The 17,130-nt window shown below is 41.2% G+C and overlaps 2 protein-coding genes and 1 long non-coding RNA gene across 6 annotated transcripts in view; 1 reads left to right on the plus strand and 2 right to left on the minus strand.

The window, feature by feature from the left end:
* Positions 1–706: 706 nt before the first annotated feature.
* CD24 (CD24 molecule) lies at positions 707–5,335 on the minus strand. Its single transcript, XM_027634125.1, has 2 exons — positions 5,174–5,335; positions 707–2,605 (listed from the first exon to the last, which is right to left on the minus strand). The coding sequence occupies exons 1-2, from the start codon at positions 5,240–5,242 to the stop codon at positions 2,420–2,422; spliced, it is 255 nt and encodes an 84-aa protein (XP_027489926.1). The 5' UTR covers positions 5,243–5,335; the 3' UTR covers positions 707–2,419.
* A 6,161-nt stretch (positions 5,336–11,496) lies between these two features.
* On the minus strand, positions 11,497–17,020 carry LOC113942832. 4 transcript variants are annotated; one of them, XR_003526070.1, is made up of 3 exons: positions 16,918–17,020; positions 12,977–13,105; positions 11,497–12,830 (listed from the first exon to the last, which is right to left on the minus strand). It is a non-coding gene; the product is annotated as an uncharacterized LOC113942832 (long non-coding RNA). The 4 variants fall into 4 exon arrangements; XR_003526071.1 differs by lacking the exon at positions 16,918–17,020 and adding an exon at positions 16,696–16,806; XR_003526072.1 differs by lacking the exon at positions 16,918–17,020 and adding an exon at positions 14,756–16,567.
* Positions 17,021–17,047: 27 nt separating this feature from the next.
* CUNH6orf203 (chromosome unknown C6orf203 homolog) overlaps positions 17,048–17,130 on the plus strand; it is a 4,631-nt gene continuing 4,548 nt past the window's right edge. The window contains exon 1 of the mRNA XM_027633949.1: positions 17,048–17,118. The gene's annotated coding sequence lies outside the window, so the exon portion shown is untranslated. The remainder of the gene's footprint in view (positions 17,119–17,130) is intronic.

Raw genomic sequence — 17,130 nt, forward strand, 5'->3', positions numbered from 1 at the left:
GAGCCACATTCCCTCCGGAGGCCTCTCCAGGGGCCTCTTTCCCACTGACAAACACAGACTCATGTGCAGCATGCCTAAGTGCTTAGGGGCTTTTAAATGTGTTTCTCCACATTTAGGGAGTAAAGATAATCACTCAGAATATCAAATATCCCAATGGTTATTAGAAAGGAGCATACCTGAAAAACAACAATGACAGATTTGGAAAGTTACAGTTTGTGACAATCTGTTACTGAATTCTCATCTGGCTAATTTTTGCTTTTCAGCAAAGTTTTGCATAAACTCCTACCTCTTCCAGCCTCTGTCCTTTATCAAGAACGGTGCAGCTTGCTTGTATTATTAGGATTTTCTGAGTATGTTAGTGTGTTTGTGGGAGTCAGAAACCTCAAGCAGTAAATTCACATACTTGATAACCAGAAGCTGAAAAACAGCTTTAGCCGTTGTGAGGGAAATTACCCATTGCCACAAAAGGAAATAAAGGAAAACTGTTTAAGCACTGTTTGTCTAACATGAAAGCAGAGCTACCTGCACCAGACGGATTCCTCAACAATAATAATACTTAGAAAGAGAAGAGGCTGTAATAAGTATGGAAAACTTATTGCAGTTACTAGAAACATTAATCAAATCTCAGTCACTGGTTTCAGAGTGGAATTCAGACTCCCAGCGCCACTAAACCTTCCAGAGAAATAAAACTAGTTACACTTCAGCATTTCTAGACCTTGAGGTTTTTAATCACATACACCATCTTGCTTAACAGTTCATTCACTTAACGCAGGCAAGTTACAAATTTTTGTAGAAGTGTCTGGAAGCACATCTAGAATGCATTGCCTGTCCACTGTTTTATTTACAGATTTTTTCAATGAAAATCAGTAGCTAATAAATCAAAGCATAATTACACAAACACAAAAATACGGTCATTAACATTTTACTGAATACAAATGATAAGCATAAGGAAATGTACGCTCACTGACATGAATTTGTTAGTTTGCTATTAATATAGGGTACTGTGAATTGGTGGTAATGTAACTGAAAGACAGATGTGTATTAAAAAAAATTAGAGAGCCACTCATGTTTAACATGATCTTATACTGAGATAAATATCTACAGACAGTGGTATGATCATGTACACTCACATGTGATCATATCAACATAATTAATTTCTTTCTGACAAGGTATCATCATCAAGGTAGTTGAACCTCCTCAACAAAGCTTGTTTTGATCAAGTACCAGATACTATTCTCTAAAGTGTTGGATGATACAGAAACAATCTGTGCAAGTATAGCAGTTTTGATTCAGAAAATTTAAAAAAAAAAAGTAGTATTTACAAAGATAATTTAATCACTGAATTTAAAAGTTAAGACTCCAGTCTTCATATTCTAAACACCTAATCATTTAATTTCTTTTCTTTTTTGGCGGTTTGCTCTCCTCTCCTCATTCCTTCTCCCCACCACAAATATTAGCCCATGTTTAAAGTAGACTATCACAATTGAAACTCTTCAAAAAACCAGTAAGTTATTTACCTTGTGCCCAAAAAAAAAAAAAAAAGCAGCACTAGAGCATTACTGAAAAGATCCCATAAATCCTTCATAATTAAGGAAAGTTCCAGGAGCAAAAAATTAATTATACAAATTGTAGAACTTGGGAGGAGAAATAGGGGAAAGAGGAGACATTTATCCCTTGACATTTTTTTGTTTGTTTGTTCTTTTCTGAACTTCATTTATAAAAAGCTCCTGGTGCTTCTTCCAATGTTTCCACACCTCCTTTCTCTGGCACATATGGTTTAATATACAAACAATTTAAAGAAAATGTCAAATTCAAATTCCCACCATAAGTAATTCCACTCTTATGAAAACTGGTGGGGTTTTAGCTATTTCAAAACTAGCCCTGCCTGGCTAACCATTTGGTTAGGACTGAGGTTAAACAAGAGATTCTTACAAAAATTTGGTATTCTATTTCAGCCTTGTATGAAATTTATAGAAATTAAATCTCAAGTAAAGCCTTTCCACTGATATTGTTCCTTTTTCACATATCATACTACCCATGAGTTATAACTGTGTAGGCTGTGCAAGAAACAGAATCATTTGAGCTTTTCTGTGTTTTCCAGGGTTTAAATCAGGGGGTGTCGATACTGTCTCTTTTTGCTTCCATCTTGTTTTTCCGAATTCCAACTCATTTGGTGAAAGAGCTCATCATTTTACCTCCTTGTTGAAGCTGGTCTTTTCACACTGGTCAGCTTTGGAAAGTCAGAATACTGAGTGCTTCTCTAGGTCAGACTGGTACTAATTTGAGTATGGAGTGGAACCAAGCTGTTTTGATGTGGAGTTTGGACTGATTTATTCTCATGCTGGGTTGGAGATCTAGCCATCTCAGATGGTTCAGGAAACGGGGTGGGGAGTGGTAGCCATTTCCATGCCAGAGTCTCTTAACAGCAAAAATACAGAAGAGAAACAGAGAGAATGAAAAAAAGACTTGTGGTTGAGTGAAGAGAATTTCCATGTCCGTGAGTGGTGGTATTGTTCACTGAATTTGTCACAGTTGACAGAGAAGTGGAACTTGCTGAAGAATAGTTTGAAGGTGATGGACTTGTTCCAGCGGGATCACAGTAGATCTAGAATGTGGAGGGGGGGGAAACAAAAAGGTTTTTATTGCCTTTTTTTTTTTTCCAAATCAAAAGACAAATTACTAGTAATGAACAATGTGTAGCAACACTCAGTCACAGTACTCAGATACAATACATACAAATGCTCATATCTCTCATTGTGCAGTTAAGGACAAAGACATTTTGAATCATACACGTGGGATTTGTTAAAGAAATAGATCTAATATTTTTCTAAATGTTTTTACACAACTATCTCTTTATCAAAACCCTGCTCTAAAATAGAAGATAAGTAGGTTTTAAAAAAACCTCACACAGACACAAACAAACAAACAAAGCAAACGTAGAGCTATGCAGATATACAAAGACTAATCTTAGGATAAGAAAGACCTTCAACCAACTGCGTGAATTGCAGTCTGCCTTTGCAGGCTAAGCCACAGAAATGAGCAAACAATGGTCAAGAGTCTACTGATACTGTTTCTGGGACTGGTTTGTGGATTCCTTTCAAGGAAGGTGGGGCTTATGTGAGTAGATTTAATATTTCAGTCTCTCTTATATCGCTGTGGTAGACCGAACTGCTGAAGTTAGAACAATCAAACCATACTGATTAAATCAGAACCTATCAGCATGCTAGAATGTACAAAAAAAAAGTGCAGCAGAAAGACCACAGAATATTAGCAAATTGTAAAAAATGCTGACAGAAAGCAAAATTTTAAAAAATACTTTTTTTTCCTTCATAACTCTGCATGACAGGAACAGAACGAAAACCTACACTCTGTGTGACTTCAATATGAAGCTATTTCCTATACATGCACAAGAAGACTTTCAAAGATAAGCTTAAGTGTTCCTTTATTCCAGTGAAAAAATCATGTGACACACAAGATGAAAAACAAGAGCAGGAATCACATACCTGCTCCCCAAAAATGAGCACAGTGCAGAAAGCTTGGCTTCAGTTCTGTGGCAGCAAACTTGTGTAATACCAGAGCATTCTGGTAAGCCCTTAGAGTTAATTAAAGCAAAAACAACTTTCTTTTTATTTTTTTAAACAAGTTCACTTAATAAATAATACCCTCCACAAAGGAGTCCTAATTTTCAGGTATTTCTAGTGCTGCTGAGAAAATAGATTTTCTTCAGCAGAAAAAAAAATAAATTTGTCCCTCAGTACTGAAGCCATGAAGTCAATGTTAAATTTATTAGAAAATTGCATAAGAATTTTCTTTCAGTACTTTCTACTAAAAAAAGCATACCATAGACAACATAAAGATGGTATAAAGCTTCTGGTAGTTACGGGTTTTGGCAACCGGCACCACGCTGGAAGCAATTTAGAACTGCAGGATAAAAATCGCTGTGTGGAAGTTTCTGTTGAAACCAGTTCAAAAGTGATCGATAATGAACTGCAGACTTAATAACCTAAAAGGCAAGTCCCAGCCCACCCTGGAATTTTCCTACGAAGATTCCACAACCATTCCACACTTGGTTATATATTTTAAAAGTTTTCTTAGTTTTAAACAGAAAACCTTTTTTTCTGGATTTGTTTTTGTGTGTGGAAGAGAAAGGGCTTATAGCCAAGTTCCACAACGTCATAGTAGATGGGACCCCGGAGATTTTCTTAACATGAGTGTGATAAATACCAGTAACCCAAGGGGTCTGATCCTACTCTCATCACCGCCAAAGGCAAAACTCCACTGAGCCAATGGAAAAAGGATAATGCCTTTCCTTGCAAACCGAGGGGGAGGGGGAATTAAAACACCTTCCGGCAATCCCTTTGCTGTTTGTATTTCTGATACTGTGTTATTGACCTTTTTGAAGAGGTGTTCTCTAGGAACTACACACCGACCCGGAATCTGGGAGCCCCGCTCGGCTTGGTCGCTTACGGAGAAGCGGATCGCTTCTGCATCCATTACCTTTGCGCCAAGGGCAAGGCTCAGCCAGCGCAGCAGCCAGATGCTGGTGACTTTGCATCGAGCCTCCAAACCTCCCGTGAACCGAGCCCCAGGACCGGACCTAAAGTCCAATACGCTCCGTTGGGGGCGGTTCAGACCAGGGACCCGCTGCCCTCCAGCTGTAACACTCGTGCCTTCCCCGGAGCTCTCTCGGATTTAGAGAGATTGTTCTCTCTCTCATCGGCGGGGGAATGAACGCTCCGCCGCCGCGTACACCTCAGTTCCGCGGCTTTCCCTCGAGGATCCCATGGGAAAAAAAGGCGGCGAACTGTCACTTCATCTTTTTTAATTTGGCCGGGCTAAGTCACTGCACCGCCCCGCCATCCCAGGGCGCCGAGCTCGCCCCCGCCACCCGTCCGCGCCCATCCTATCCCCGCCCCATCCACCGCCGGGGCTGCCCGGGCTTGCTTCTCTCAGGCCGCCGCTGCCCCGGGGCGGAGGAGCCGCCCGCCACCCACGGCGGGCTCCGGGATGGCGCACACGGACGGGAGTTTCTCTCCGGAGAAACCCGGCTCTCCGCCGCTCCCGCGGCGGCTGCCGCGGCGGGGATGCGGAGGGAGGGTCTCAGCGTGGCCGCTCTCCCGTGTTTCGCACGGGGACCGGCGGAGGGGAAGCGCCGAGCCGCCCCGGGGCTCACCTGCGTGGGAAGGAGGAGGGCCAGGAGCAGGAGCCCCAGGCCGAGCCGCGCCGCCAGCGCCGTCCCCATGCCCGTCCGATGCTGTCCCGCCGCGATAGCGATGCTGCTCCTCCTGCCGCTGTGGCTGCGAGCGCTAAGGATGCGCCGCTCCGCCGCGCCCGGCCCTTTTATAGCGGAGCGGGCTCCGTGACGCCCCGCCACCGCCTTCCCCCGCCACCGCCCCATACCTCTGCCCCCGCCCTCCGTGTCCGCCGCCCCACAAGTCGCTGCCTCCCCGTCGGCCCTTGTCCTGCTCTGCTGCGGGCTCCGCTCCCCCTCCCCGGGCTGTCTCTGGCAAACCCGGGAGCTCTGTCCCCCCCCCCCGCTTGGGTCTTACAGGCGGTGGTTCCTCTCTGCTGACGGCGCCGTGTTCTGGTATGGAGGGACTGGCACAGGGCTGCGGAGGTTGAGCTGCAGTTACTGCCGAGAAAAGCTTACATGTATAAAAACATCAGGCTTTTTCTATTAAAAAAAAAAAAAATTCCAACCATGAGTGAGAGAAGGAAAGGTAAAGGAGTCTTAAGTATTTCCAATGACGGGAGCAGTGGGTGAAAGGTTGAGGACTTGAGATCCCATCTTGTTCAGAGCTGCCTCACCACTCGTTCTCAGATCACTGGTTGCAATTTCAAGCACTCTTTGGATCTGGATATGTTACTACCATTATTCCTTAAAGAAACCTGTGTAACAAGTGGAACTGAAGATTCTTCCAGTTGTAGCCTCTGCGTAGGTGAGGTTCTAGCTTCTGGCACAGTAAATGCTATAGTTATATTCTATCTCCTCCCTTAACTGACTGAAGATATATTATGCCAATGCCTCACCAAATCCATCAAGTGTCTCAGTGTACAGACAAATGAACAAAACCAATCTTGTCCACATTATAAACTACAAAAAAGAGACACCAGTGTGCTGACTGTTGTCACAAAGCAGTTATTTCTATTTAAAAGATGAGGAAGATGTCCTGTTGGCTCAGACTAATCAACTGATTTCAAAATTGGATAAGTTTTTATTCATCTCAGAACAAAGTGTGAGGGGATATCCAAGTGCAGCACTACATAACTCATTTGCCATCTTTAAGGGCAGGACTGCTTTTGAAGATTTTCCAAGGGCACTGGCTAGAACTGAGTCCCAAAGCACAGGAAACATGTCTAGACCGAGTCTCACATTAATTGTTTCAGAATGCCTGACAAAGCTATAGATACTTTTTTCTTCCCAAGGAATAAAGGAAATTTGTAAGCTGTACTGCTCAAGATATCAATCCTTATTCTATACCAAGATGAAAGAGCTTCTGAGAGCTACGCTGTGCGAAGTACTTTTGAAGTAACATTTCCCTCTTTTTTTAATAAATCCCTGATCATAATCAGAGTCCAGTTCCTAAATATTAGAGGCACAGTCTATCTATAGTGTAACTATGGTAACAGTAATCAAATTGAGGGTCTTATGCCTCTGAATATTCATTAGTTATATGCTGAAAGCTGGGAATCAGAAGATGAGTTGTCCTGATCATAGACACAAGGAGAGAAAAAAGGAAACTGTAATGGACCTAGAATAAGAGAGGGGTGACAAAGCTGAAAACATTCTTATCACTACTTTTCCTTGCAAACACTTAGCTTTAGTTGTCACAGTTAAATGAATCACAAACAGGAGAGAAGGTCACCCTTTCATTCAATAGACAAGCTTAACACTACACAAGGGTGAAATTCCTTGCGAGGAAAGTCACGTGAATCACAGCAGTAAAGCGAGGGCTCACACCATCCTGACAAGAGATTCCCTGGAGGAGATGTAAAACAAAGGGAATCCAGTTGGGGCTCTAAAATATCCAAAGAAAAGAATATTCTAGTGTAAAGCTGACAGGGATGGTTTCCATTATTATCTCTCCTGCCTTGTTTGGGAGAAAAGAAAGTGATAAAGCTGTTGCAGGATCTCATAGGGATCGTAACTGACTGTTACAAGTTAAAGCGGCAGCTGAGACACTTTAATGTCAATACCAGGACAGATAAGAATGAGGGAATAACTGTCAGATGGCCTTTCCCATTCTCTTCAGCTGTGCATCTTGCCTGTGATCTGGAACTGAATCTGTAACAAATTAGGATGATGCACAGTTCTTGTAAGGTGACACGAACCAACACAACATTATACAAATGATAGTTATTATTATTATTATATAGTATATTGCACTTTTGGCATTTTAACAAGTTTCAGTGAAAATGAGGATATCTTTCTTTTTGCTAAAAAGAATGTAAAATCTGTTCCTTTATTTCAAAATAAGAATAATCCAGAGGTTTGAACACATTTGGCAGAAATTATAAATTACTGATATAATAAAACTACATTAAGTTTGTGTTCTGAGGCGAAAAACATGCCCTTCTGAAATATTCCTGAAATACTAACGCAAATAGGGAAATGTACTGGCAGCAAGGGAGAAGCACTAAAAATATTTTAAGCCTAAGATTTCCTTTGAAACTTTTGTCATTGAAAATTATAATTATAATGCCTATGCTCTGTTAGATTTATACAACCAAATTCCCCTGCTCTGGAAATCTGCAATGTTCTTGATTCCTCCTGAATACATAAATCACCTACACTCCTAATTACAAAATCTCTACCTTTTTTTTTTTTCCAGCTGAAGTCTATAATGAAGTCTGAAAAAGATGTATCTGAGCAAAGAGACCAGAATCAAATATATGGATTTTTTTACAAGGCAAGGAACACTGTGAGTTGAGAACTGTACAAAGTGAAGCACTGCTATCTGGTGGCCAAAAGTCACTTCTGATATTTTTCTGTCAGAAAAGACGATATACTCCCTCAATCAATCAGCTTCTGATTCCCAGCTCTTAGTTTTCATCATGCTGAGATATAGTTTAGCAAAGAGAAGGGAGAAAATTATCTCGATCTTTTGAGTTAAATGTAATTCTGTATATTCCACCAGTGACTTTTAAGTTAATTGAACTTTGCAATAGGCACAGCTTTCAGTTCAGTGAACAGAAGCAAAACTTGTGCTGTTTTGTGTAATGCATTAGCAAACAAGATCAGCTAAAATGACTGGCAAAAAAAAAATTGTCTATAAAAGGAGGCAGAGAAATAGTCTCAGAGACATATAAGTAATATACTTAAATACATTGCATTAAAATAAGAAGCTTTAGCAAAATACGTTCATTATGTGGAAATAATGAGAAATAATTTTGACTTAACCATTAATTTACTCTTACCTTTTAGATGCCAATCTTGATCCGTCTAAAATATTTTAGGACCATCAATTTCCAACGAGAATCACTAGATCTCATGCTCCCCAACCAGCTTTTCACTGTCCTTGCTTGGGCATAGACTAGAACTTACTACTCATATATTAGAAATTACTATACCCTGTGGCTCATCTCAGTGTCTTCATCCATTTCAAGCTCATGCTACTGCAGCTCTCAGTACTCACCTCATACTATGAGTTATTTTAGTTAATATCCATCTGTGAACATACAAATTTATATATTAGAACCTGGTATTTTTTTTCAAAGGACAGATTTGAAGAGAGAAATCCAGCTTTGCAGTATGCATCAATTAGCTCATATATGCTGATCTAAGCTAGCATCATCTGGTGATATGTTTCCTTGATGTCCATTTTTGGCATATTGATTTTGCCTTGAGAAAAAGGTCAGTATTTTCTAATATATAGGAACACTACCTTTTCATTAGTTAGGCTGGCCCTTCTCTTGCTTGTTTAGTGGAAAGGACCTATCTTGCAGCAGCTCCAGTCATATAATCAAAATTTGCCAGCTGTTTTGAAGCATCCTTCCTTACGGTTGCACATTCACTGTCATAGCAGAACAAGACTGAAATACTGATGGGAGCTGGCTGGTTGAAACTGATTTTAGACAACCGTACAAAGCTGTTTGGCATGTGTCTTGGGTAGGAACTTGGAATATACATTGAGGATTGCATTTCCTCTTCCAGTGGAGGGTTGATATTAAAATTATGTTAGTAGAACTTTTAATGGAAGGCATGATTGGTGGTACTGTAAATCTCCACTTGGTAATAAATATTGATTGGATTCCACTATGTGTGTCTTCCAACATGGGCCTTGCTGCCATGATGCAGAGCCTCATTACACCAGGATCCCAGCAGTGCCACTGTTTCCCTTCTGTATCTGAGACCAAAAGCATTGGGCTTCTTAGTTAGCAGTATACAGTTAGGTAAGTAAACAAAGCCATGATTTCCAGCCGTGGAATCATAAGTCTGGAAGTTTGAACAGAAGTGAAATTGTGATTTCAGAAACACTCTCAAGAAGAAACATGTAAGAGTTGCTGCCTTAATGCCTATGAATCCTTTGACTTCTGGGTAGACTTCAAGGGATGGTGTCAGCCTACACAATTAGGTGTGGCTTCAGATCTGTTTGAAAGCACACCTTTCTCCCTAAGTCAACAAACTCTTAGGTGACATCAATACAAACAAATTAAATGGCAGAAGAGCCTGTTCTTTGGCCTTGAGGCCAACTGACGTGTCTAGGCCTGTCGATACTATTAAATTCCCCCAGCCTCCAGAAAATGGAGGCTGAGTCTAAACTGCCTGTGGTAGGTAGTTTTCCCTGGCCTGGGCTAACCCCTGAATCATGGTCAGGAACTGTTTGGGATCATGCTACTTGGAATAGGACAAAACCAAGACAGGGCTTTCCTTCATGAGGCATAATGTCAGATAACAGGTCTATAGACATGGAGAAGTAAAAATGATCAAAGGTCATTTATGCATCTTCTGATTTGAAGCAAGTTTAAATACAACTCTCAGAAAAAAATCAGTGAACAGTATTATTCCACGGCCCACAGGACTCCTGTTACTTTGCCAAACTATCTTTGCAGAATATTTCTTTTAACACAAAGTCTTCTTTGCTGCAAATTTATAGTAATGATTTATCGCACTGCACAGTTAAGTACAGAGATAATAATATGACCAGATTTGTAACAAAGTGCTTACTGGAATGTATCAAGCACTTTACATTGAGAGGAGAAAGGAAGGGTTGTATGACAGGAGCCATCTACATCTAAGTGAGTCTCCCTGGAAATCCTTGATAGATGATGAAGGGAAACAAGTGCTTCTATGATGTAATTCATCTCATTTCAACACAGACATCTGAAACAGATTAATCACATCCGAAGAATGACGACATCTCTTCACTGACTACCACAAGAGTATAGATGATGAGCTCAGACATTTGCCACTATATTTTCCTGTATTTTGAGGAACAGATTCAGTTCCTTCAGCCTTTCTCCCCAGGATTTCTATGCATTTTTGTCATTTTCCTTTGTATTCTCTCAAATCTGTCTTCATTAGACCATGTTTCCCAAAGCAGCACACTCTGCTTAAGGTGAGAGTTCAGCATTCGACAACTCTGCTGATGCAGCTCAGAGAGAAATTTGTCTTTTTTTTTTTTCTTCATCAGCTTGATAATGTTTGTGGTCTGATGCAATTTTGAGATTATCTCACTCCAGGTCTTGAGCAATAGTGCAATGTTAGCACTTTTCCAATCTCCTTGAATTTTTCTTCTATCATAAGACTTACCCGTAATTGCAAGTAGTGCAACCAAGTTCTTCTCACCATTAGCTTGAGCACTAGCTCTGTAAGCCTGTGATTTTTCCCACTGGATATGATTTTCTGCATTACCTCTCTTACCAATGGATAAAAAGTTAGTTATCCTCATACTATACTGCTACTTCATTGTGCTTCTTTCCCTGAAAATCTCTGCATACTTATTAGTCATTTAAACCAGCACCATTAATTTATGACTTGATGGGATTTCTTCTACCCTTGACACTTTTCAGCCCTGCAGATGAAGCATTCTTTTTTTTCTGATAGCAATGGAAGCCTTTATATTCTTTTGCGAAGTGTTGAACATCTGTACCTTGCAATTTGAATCTAGTATTCTTCTGGTTTCCTTTTTTCTTTGTTATTGTTTGCTTGGTTTTGGGTTTTGTGGTTTTGGTTTTTTTGTTCGTGGCTTTGTTGTTGTTTGTATTTATTTATTTATTTATCTTTATTTGCTGCCTTCTCTTTGCCACTTGACAGGGCAGATTTTTACACACAGTTATCAAAAAATAGTGTATATGAAAAGAGAAGCTACCTTACAGAGTACTCAGTTTCAGAATTCAGTCCTAGTCATGAGTGCTGGATGGCATCCTGAAAGGCTTATTCTTTTGTAACATTTTCTAGGTAATTTCTAGTTTGAGTATGGGACAGGCAGAGATAACAAAATAATGAGAATGAACCATCGAGAAATCTGATAAACAGGAAGATATTAAGTTGGAACTGTTTATTTTATAAGCCAAAATAACAGCAAATATTATTAAAATGTATATAAATGGCCAAATTCTAGAAGGTAGGTCAGCTCTTCTTCCCATTTCACAATAGAAAAAGGGACTAGTCTAGGATTCGAAAAGATGAAGTAATGAAAGCACGTATCGTCTGTCACTAAGAGTGTCCAGACTTCATCTATCTTTTAGATGGTGAACACTGTATCACAGGGTATCCTTAGGAGAGGTGTAGAGAGGGGATGGTCACACGGTGATGAGAACACGCAGAGTTTAGACAGCTAGTGTTGCAAGGACACACTTCCATAGGAGACAGATCATCTCAGATCTTCCACTGTGCAATTTACACATCTTTTACACCTCTGGAGCTGGACACCATGAAAGGATGAGACAGCCTTGACACCAAGTAATATGATTATTCTGACACTCTATCCCTATTGTACCTTCATTTACATTATTTCTTTATATATATATATATATACCAAAGGTGTATTGACACTGACAGATCATTTTTTCTTTCCTAATGCAATAATGTTTATAAATGCTAATCAAGACAACTTTGTTCCTTAGTCACAATGGAAGCTGAAGTACTTTGCACAGCCTTTTTCCTGTGTATATATTGAACTATTTACTGTCAACTAGAGAAGAGAACATTATTTCCTAAATACTAAAGTCATTAATCTGAGGAGAATACAGAGGAAACACAGAAATAAACAAATAATTCAAACTAATTAACATTTGCTCATGGACTATTTTGTTTTATGGCTAATAAATAAGGTTCAAAGAATGACTGCTTAATTGATTGCTTTTCCTTTTTATTTGCCACCCACTGTTAGTGGTAACTAGATAAATCCTAGAGCAGCAACCAACACCAGCAGGACCTGAGCACATTCACTACAAAATGAATGAAAGTCTCTAAGCTCTTTTTAGGCAACAGCACATTAACTTTTCCTACAAAAGAAAATCATGTTTTAGAGAAGTGGCAAACAAGAAAGTGAGGGGGAAACAACCAAACAAATCTCATTGAAAACCTCTCACCAAATTGGGAAATTTAAGAATTAGCAGTGGAACTGCAGAGCCTTTAATTTTAGTGTAGCTGGATTTAATACCAGACTGACTGAAGGAAGTTACTCACTGTTTTCCTCTCATTTGCTTAACCAGTGATGTAACACCAGTTTTCAATGGCAAAGCAGCTATGCATTTCTGGTTTAGGTGGGTCGCCCTGCTCTGACTGATTAGGGTGGCCTCTGTTGCTTCTGCAGTGCTGATCAGAGCAGTCTGCACTTCCCACCTCCATATTTTTTCTTCTTATGACTCAATGTGGTCTTCTACTGTAAAAGACAGCAGGCAGACAAAAGCCAAATTAGTCAGATAGTGAAAAGGATAGGAAAAAAAAAGAGAATACTACTTTAGCAAGTGCCTATATCTCCATCACTTAAAAAATTACCAAACAATACCTGAAACTCATCTATCTTACCTTACTCCATTAATTATCCATCTTTAATGTCTAAGATGTGTTTTCAAGGAATAAGTAAGCAGTCAAAGGTGCTTTGTGAAATCTTGCTTGCTTCTGGAAAGGGATTCTTTGTGCAGGATGCCAATGCGGCTGCAGGAGAAAATGGACAGAAGTTCATAACGCGGTTGTTATTGCAACACAAAGACTTGGTAAGTAGAGAGAAACAGAGCCAAGTTTCAGTGTATATAGTGGCTGGATACATTAAAGGTATCCTAAAGAGAATAAGCACGCTGTTTTGTAGTAAAAACTGGCACAGTAGATTATATGGGCAAATGGGTGAGAATGGGTAGTTTAGAGCGGAGTGTCAGCTGAAAAGATATTACTGGAAGGGCTAGAAAGGGATCTTCTTCTGCATAAAAGATTATTTTTCAGAGAGGAGCTTTAGAGAAAGAGATGGTAAGATTATCAAGTCACAGACCTGATGCAAGTAACCAGCTAGAGGAATTGTTTCTGGACTATGGACTAAGAAAAGAGAACATCTAAGCAGTTACAATAGTTATAACACTGGAGGAGATAAATTAGCAATCAGCATTGTTCAAATGAATATGGACAAACTTAAAGGTGATGCTCACATGGGGACACTGTTTTCCCAGGCAGCATAAATATGCATAAAACACTGTTCAGTTACCTTCTCAGTACACCTTGAAATAAACAGTGCAACTTAAAAGGCATGTGGTCTCAACAATGCAATGCTGAAGCTAAATCTGCAGTGACAAGTAATCTGGTGAGATGTGCATTGCAGAATGTTGGTCAGAGGTACTCACAGGGCTCTAATGGCAATATAGTGCTCTTTACTTTGAGATGCAATGAGTGCCAGCAGATCTACTGCTGTCACTTCACGGAATTACAGAATATGCCGAGTTGGAAGGGACCCATAAGGATCATCAAGTCCAATTCCCGGCCCTGCACAGGACCATCCTCAAGAGTTACGCCTTATGCCTGAGGGTATTGTCCAAAAGCTTCTTGAACTCTGTCAATCTTGGTGCTGTGACCACTTCCCTGGGGAGTCTGTTCTTGACAGACCTTGCAGGAAAATAAAGGCAACAAAACCCCTAGGCAGTGGGGAGGGAATTCCCAGTTACAGAACCCAACATACAGGTCAAAAGCTATTGAGAATTTTCCCTCTGAGTTGCCAAACCTAAAAGACTAGTCTCCTTGTGAGTGAATGTCATAGGGAGTATATGGAAATACACAACATGAAAATTATAAACAAGAGAAGAATTACCCTTCCTAGACAGGAGATGACTCGACTGAAAAGAAAAAAAAAAAAAAAAAAAAGAAGCAATTCCATGAGAATAGCCCTGGGAAGAATAATACATCTTGGTCAGACTAATTAAAAAAAAAAAAAAGTTAGACCACCACTAATCTACCAGAGATGAATGATCACTGCTTCTTACCAAAGCTGAAACTTTCGACTGTATGTTGCTGAGATGTCATATGATTTAAAAAAAAAAAAAAATCAAAATACCTGAAAGCAGCTTAAAGAACATCCTTCTCAGAGAGAGATATGACCGGTCTGTGGCTGAGCAAAGCCTCTTGTGAAGGAAGTCTGAGCTCGTGGCAGCTTCGAGAGGAGCTTTTCGCTGCCATCTAATGGCAAACCGGGAGAAGAGAAAAATTAACACTGAGGTTTTCACCCTGCCGGAACGTTTTGGTTATAATTACAGCTCCATATAATTAAAAAAGAATTATTGGTTGTTAACTCTTTTTTTGCATTTTTTAATTAAAAAATGCACTTACTGGCTCATATTGGAAGTTCCCAAGCCCTCACACAACTGTAGTACAAATCTTGTGCTAGGGGTTTCCTGGCCTCTGCACTCTGTGGCATGGAGGCAATCTGACAATAAGATCCATGGGACACTGAAGTTCCTCTTTGGTCCTGGTCTGAATGAATACTGAAAACAACTGCTCGGTAAGCATCTGCTTTCATGACTGAGACATAGTAACATGATGTACCTTCTAACTAGTACAACTAGAACAGTCACCCATATAGCTGGACTAAGAAATGAAGCAAGATGTCCCTGTTTGGGGTTGTGCAATGATGAGATAAATCAGGTGCAGGTTCATGACATCCAAGTCATATTTGCTCTATGGCTAATAAATTTCTGCTTTTGTAAGATGCCACTATATCATCATACTTGAAAATAAAAAAGACTGAGTGATTTTAGGCACATTCTTTACCTTGCCTTTCAATATGAAGGTATGATAAAATATATAATGGCTGATTAACATTTCTTTATTAAGAGTAAGTTAACTTCACTCTTAGCAATGTTAGATCATGGCTTTTATCCTACATGAGACAAATCGAATTTCAAGAGATCTGAAAAGAATGGGGCATATGGAAAGCTAGGTTTGGAGTGGTTTTCGTTCAATTTTCGGTGTGGAGTTTTTTCCCCCATAGAGGAGGTAACATCTGCTCAGGGATTCTCCACTGTTCTAGATATTAATTTCTGTTCTGACTTACTATGTGCCACTATGAATGCAAGAAAGTAACTCTTACCAACCTGTTTTTTTCCCTCAGTAAGTATGTATTTTAAGACATATAGGGGGAAAGTGCTAAAAAGTTAGCATTTATATTCCCAATTGAAATTGGTCAGAATCTCTCACAACTGGGCACTGGAACATTCAAAATAAAGACATAAAGACATTCACAGCTTCCTTCCCAGTGAGGTTTCTAGAGAGGGGAAATAGCTTTGTCAATGACTTGCTCCATTACAAAATACCTCTGAGATAAAAACCTCCCATTCAAACACTTTATGAAAAAGTTTATATAGGTGTAAAATTAACCAATCACTTATACTTTGCTCATTGCACAGCTGTTGTGCAGCAGTAGCTCCACAGTTACATCACTTTTCAGATTTGCCAATAATCTTCCAAGGGATGATTGATCTGTCAACAGCATTTTAAAACAGAACTGTAAGGCCGAGGAGCTTCTTCATCTGCCAGAATTACCCCGGACCTTGTGCAGCCATTTACATCAGGGCAAGATGCTGTCAATCTGGCAGGGTTATATTTTGTACCCATTCTGTTAGGATACAGAGAATTCCCCAAATGCTAAGCAATCAGAGCATTCAAGAAGCACCAGGTTTCTGAACACTGAAGAGAAGGAATTACCATCAGTAATTGAGATGGGGAGTGAAAGAGGGAGATGTAAAGTGAAGAAAGATAAGGGGAAACCCAGGCCACAGTGGGATCAGATTCTCATGGTGGCCAAGCCCTTCAAACTGATCTGTGGTCGGGAAACTAGCATTTCCACAGTTTTCTGTTTTAGGCATGTGGGCGGAGCATGAGGGGCTGAAAACACGGGGGGGGGGAAATCCCTAGAAAACCGGAAAAAATAAAACGGGAAACGGCTCAGAAGCTTGGCAGTGGGGCGGGAGAACAGCAGTGGCTGGACAGGTCTCCTGGCCGAAGAGGGGGCAGAGGCTGGAGCGCAGGGGGCTCCACCGGGGGCCCCTCCCGTCCCGGGGCTGGGGAAGGAACAGCAGGGTACCCTCCGCCTTTCTGCCAACCCCCTCCGGCCTCCACTCCCAAGCCAGCGGGCACGGGGAAGAGAAGGGGAGAGGCACCGCCAAAAATCTAAAGGAGTGCCCCCAAGAAGATGGAGCCGGGCTCCTCTCGGTGGTGCCAACCACTAGGACACGAGGCAATGGCAGAAACTGATGCACAGGAAGTTCCACCTGAACATGGGGAAGAACTGCTTGAGTGTGCAGGTGACCGTGCACTGAACAGGTTGCTCAGGAGGCTGTGAGGTCTCCCTCCCTGGAGATATTCAGGAACCGTGTGGACACAATCCTGTGCCACGTGCTCTAGGATGGTCCTGCTTGAGCAGGGAGGTAGGACCAGACGACCCACTGTGGTCACTTCCAACGTGACCCATCCTATGATTCTGTGAGAGGTACCTCCACTCCCAAACCGATGGGCACAAGGGCGGATAAGTGAGCGGCACCGCCGCCGCCCGCCCTCCCCGTCCCACCCTGGGTCCGCCCGGCCCCGGCAGAGGGCGCCGAGCCCGGGCTGCGGCGGCTCCGCCTCCGGCCGGAGAGCGGCGGCGCGGGGACGGCAGCGGCGGCGGCGGGGCCTGAGGCGCCCCTGGGACCCAGGTAAGGCCCGCG

Source organism: Corapipo altera, unplaced genomic scaffold, assembly GCF_003945725.1.
Source record: "Corapipo altera isolate COAL_440 unplaced genomic scaffold, ASM394572v1 2b, whole genome shotgun sequence".
Lineage (NCBI taxonomy): Eukaryota > Metazoa > Chordata > Aves > Passeriformes > Pipridae > Corapipo > Corapipo altera.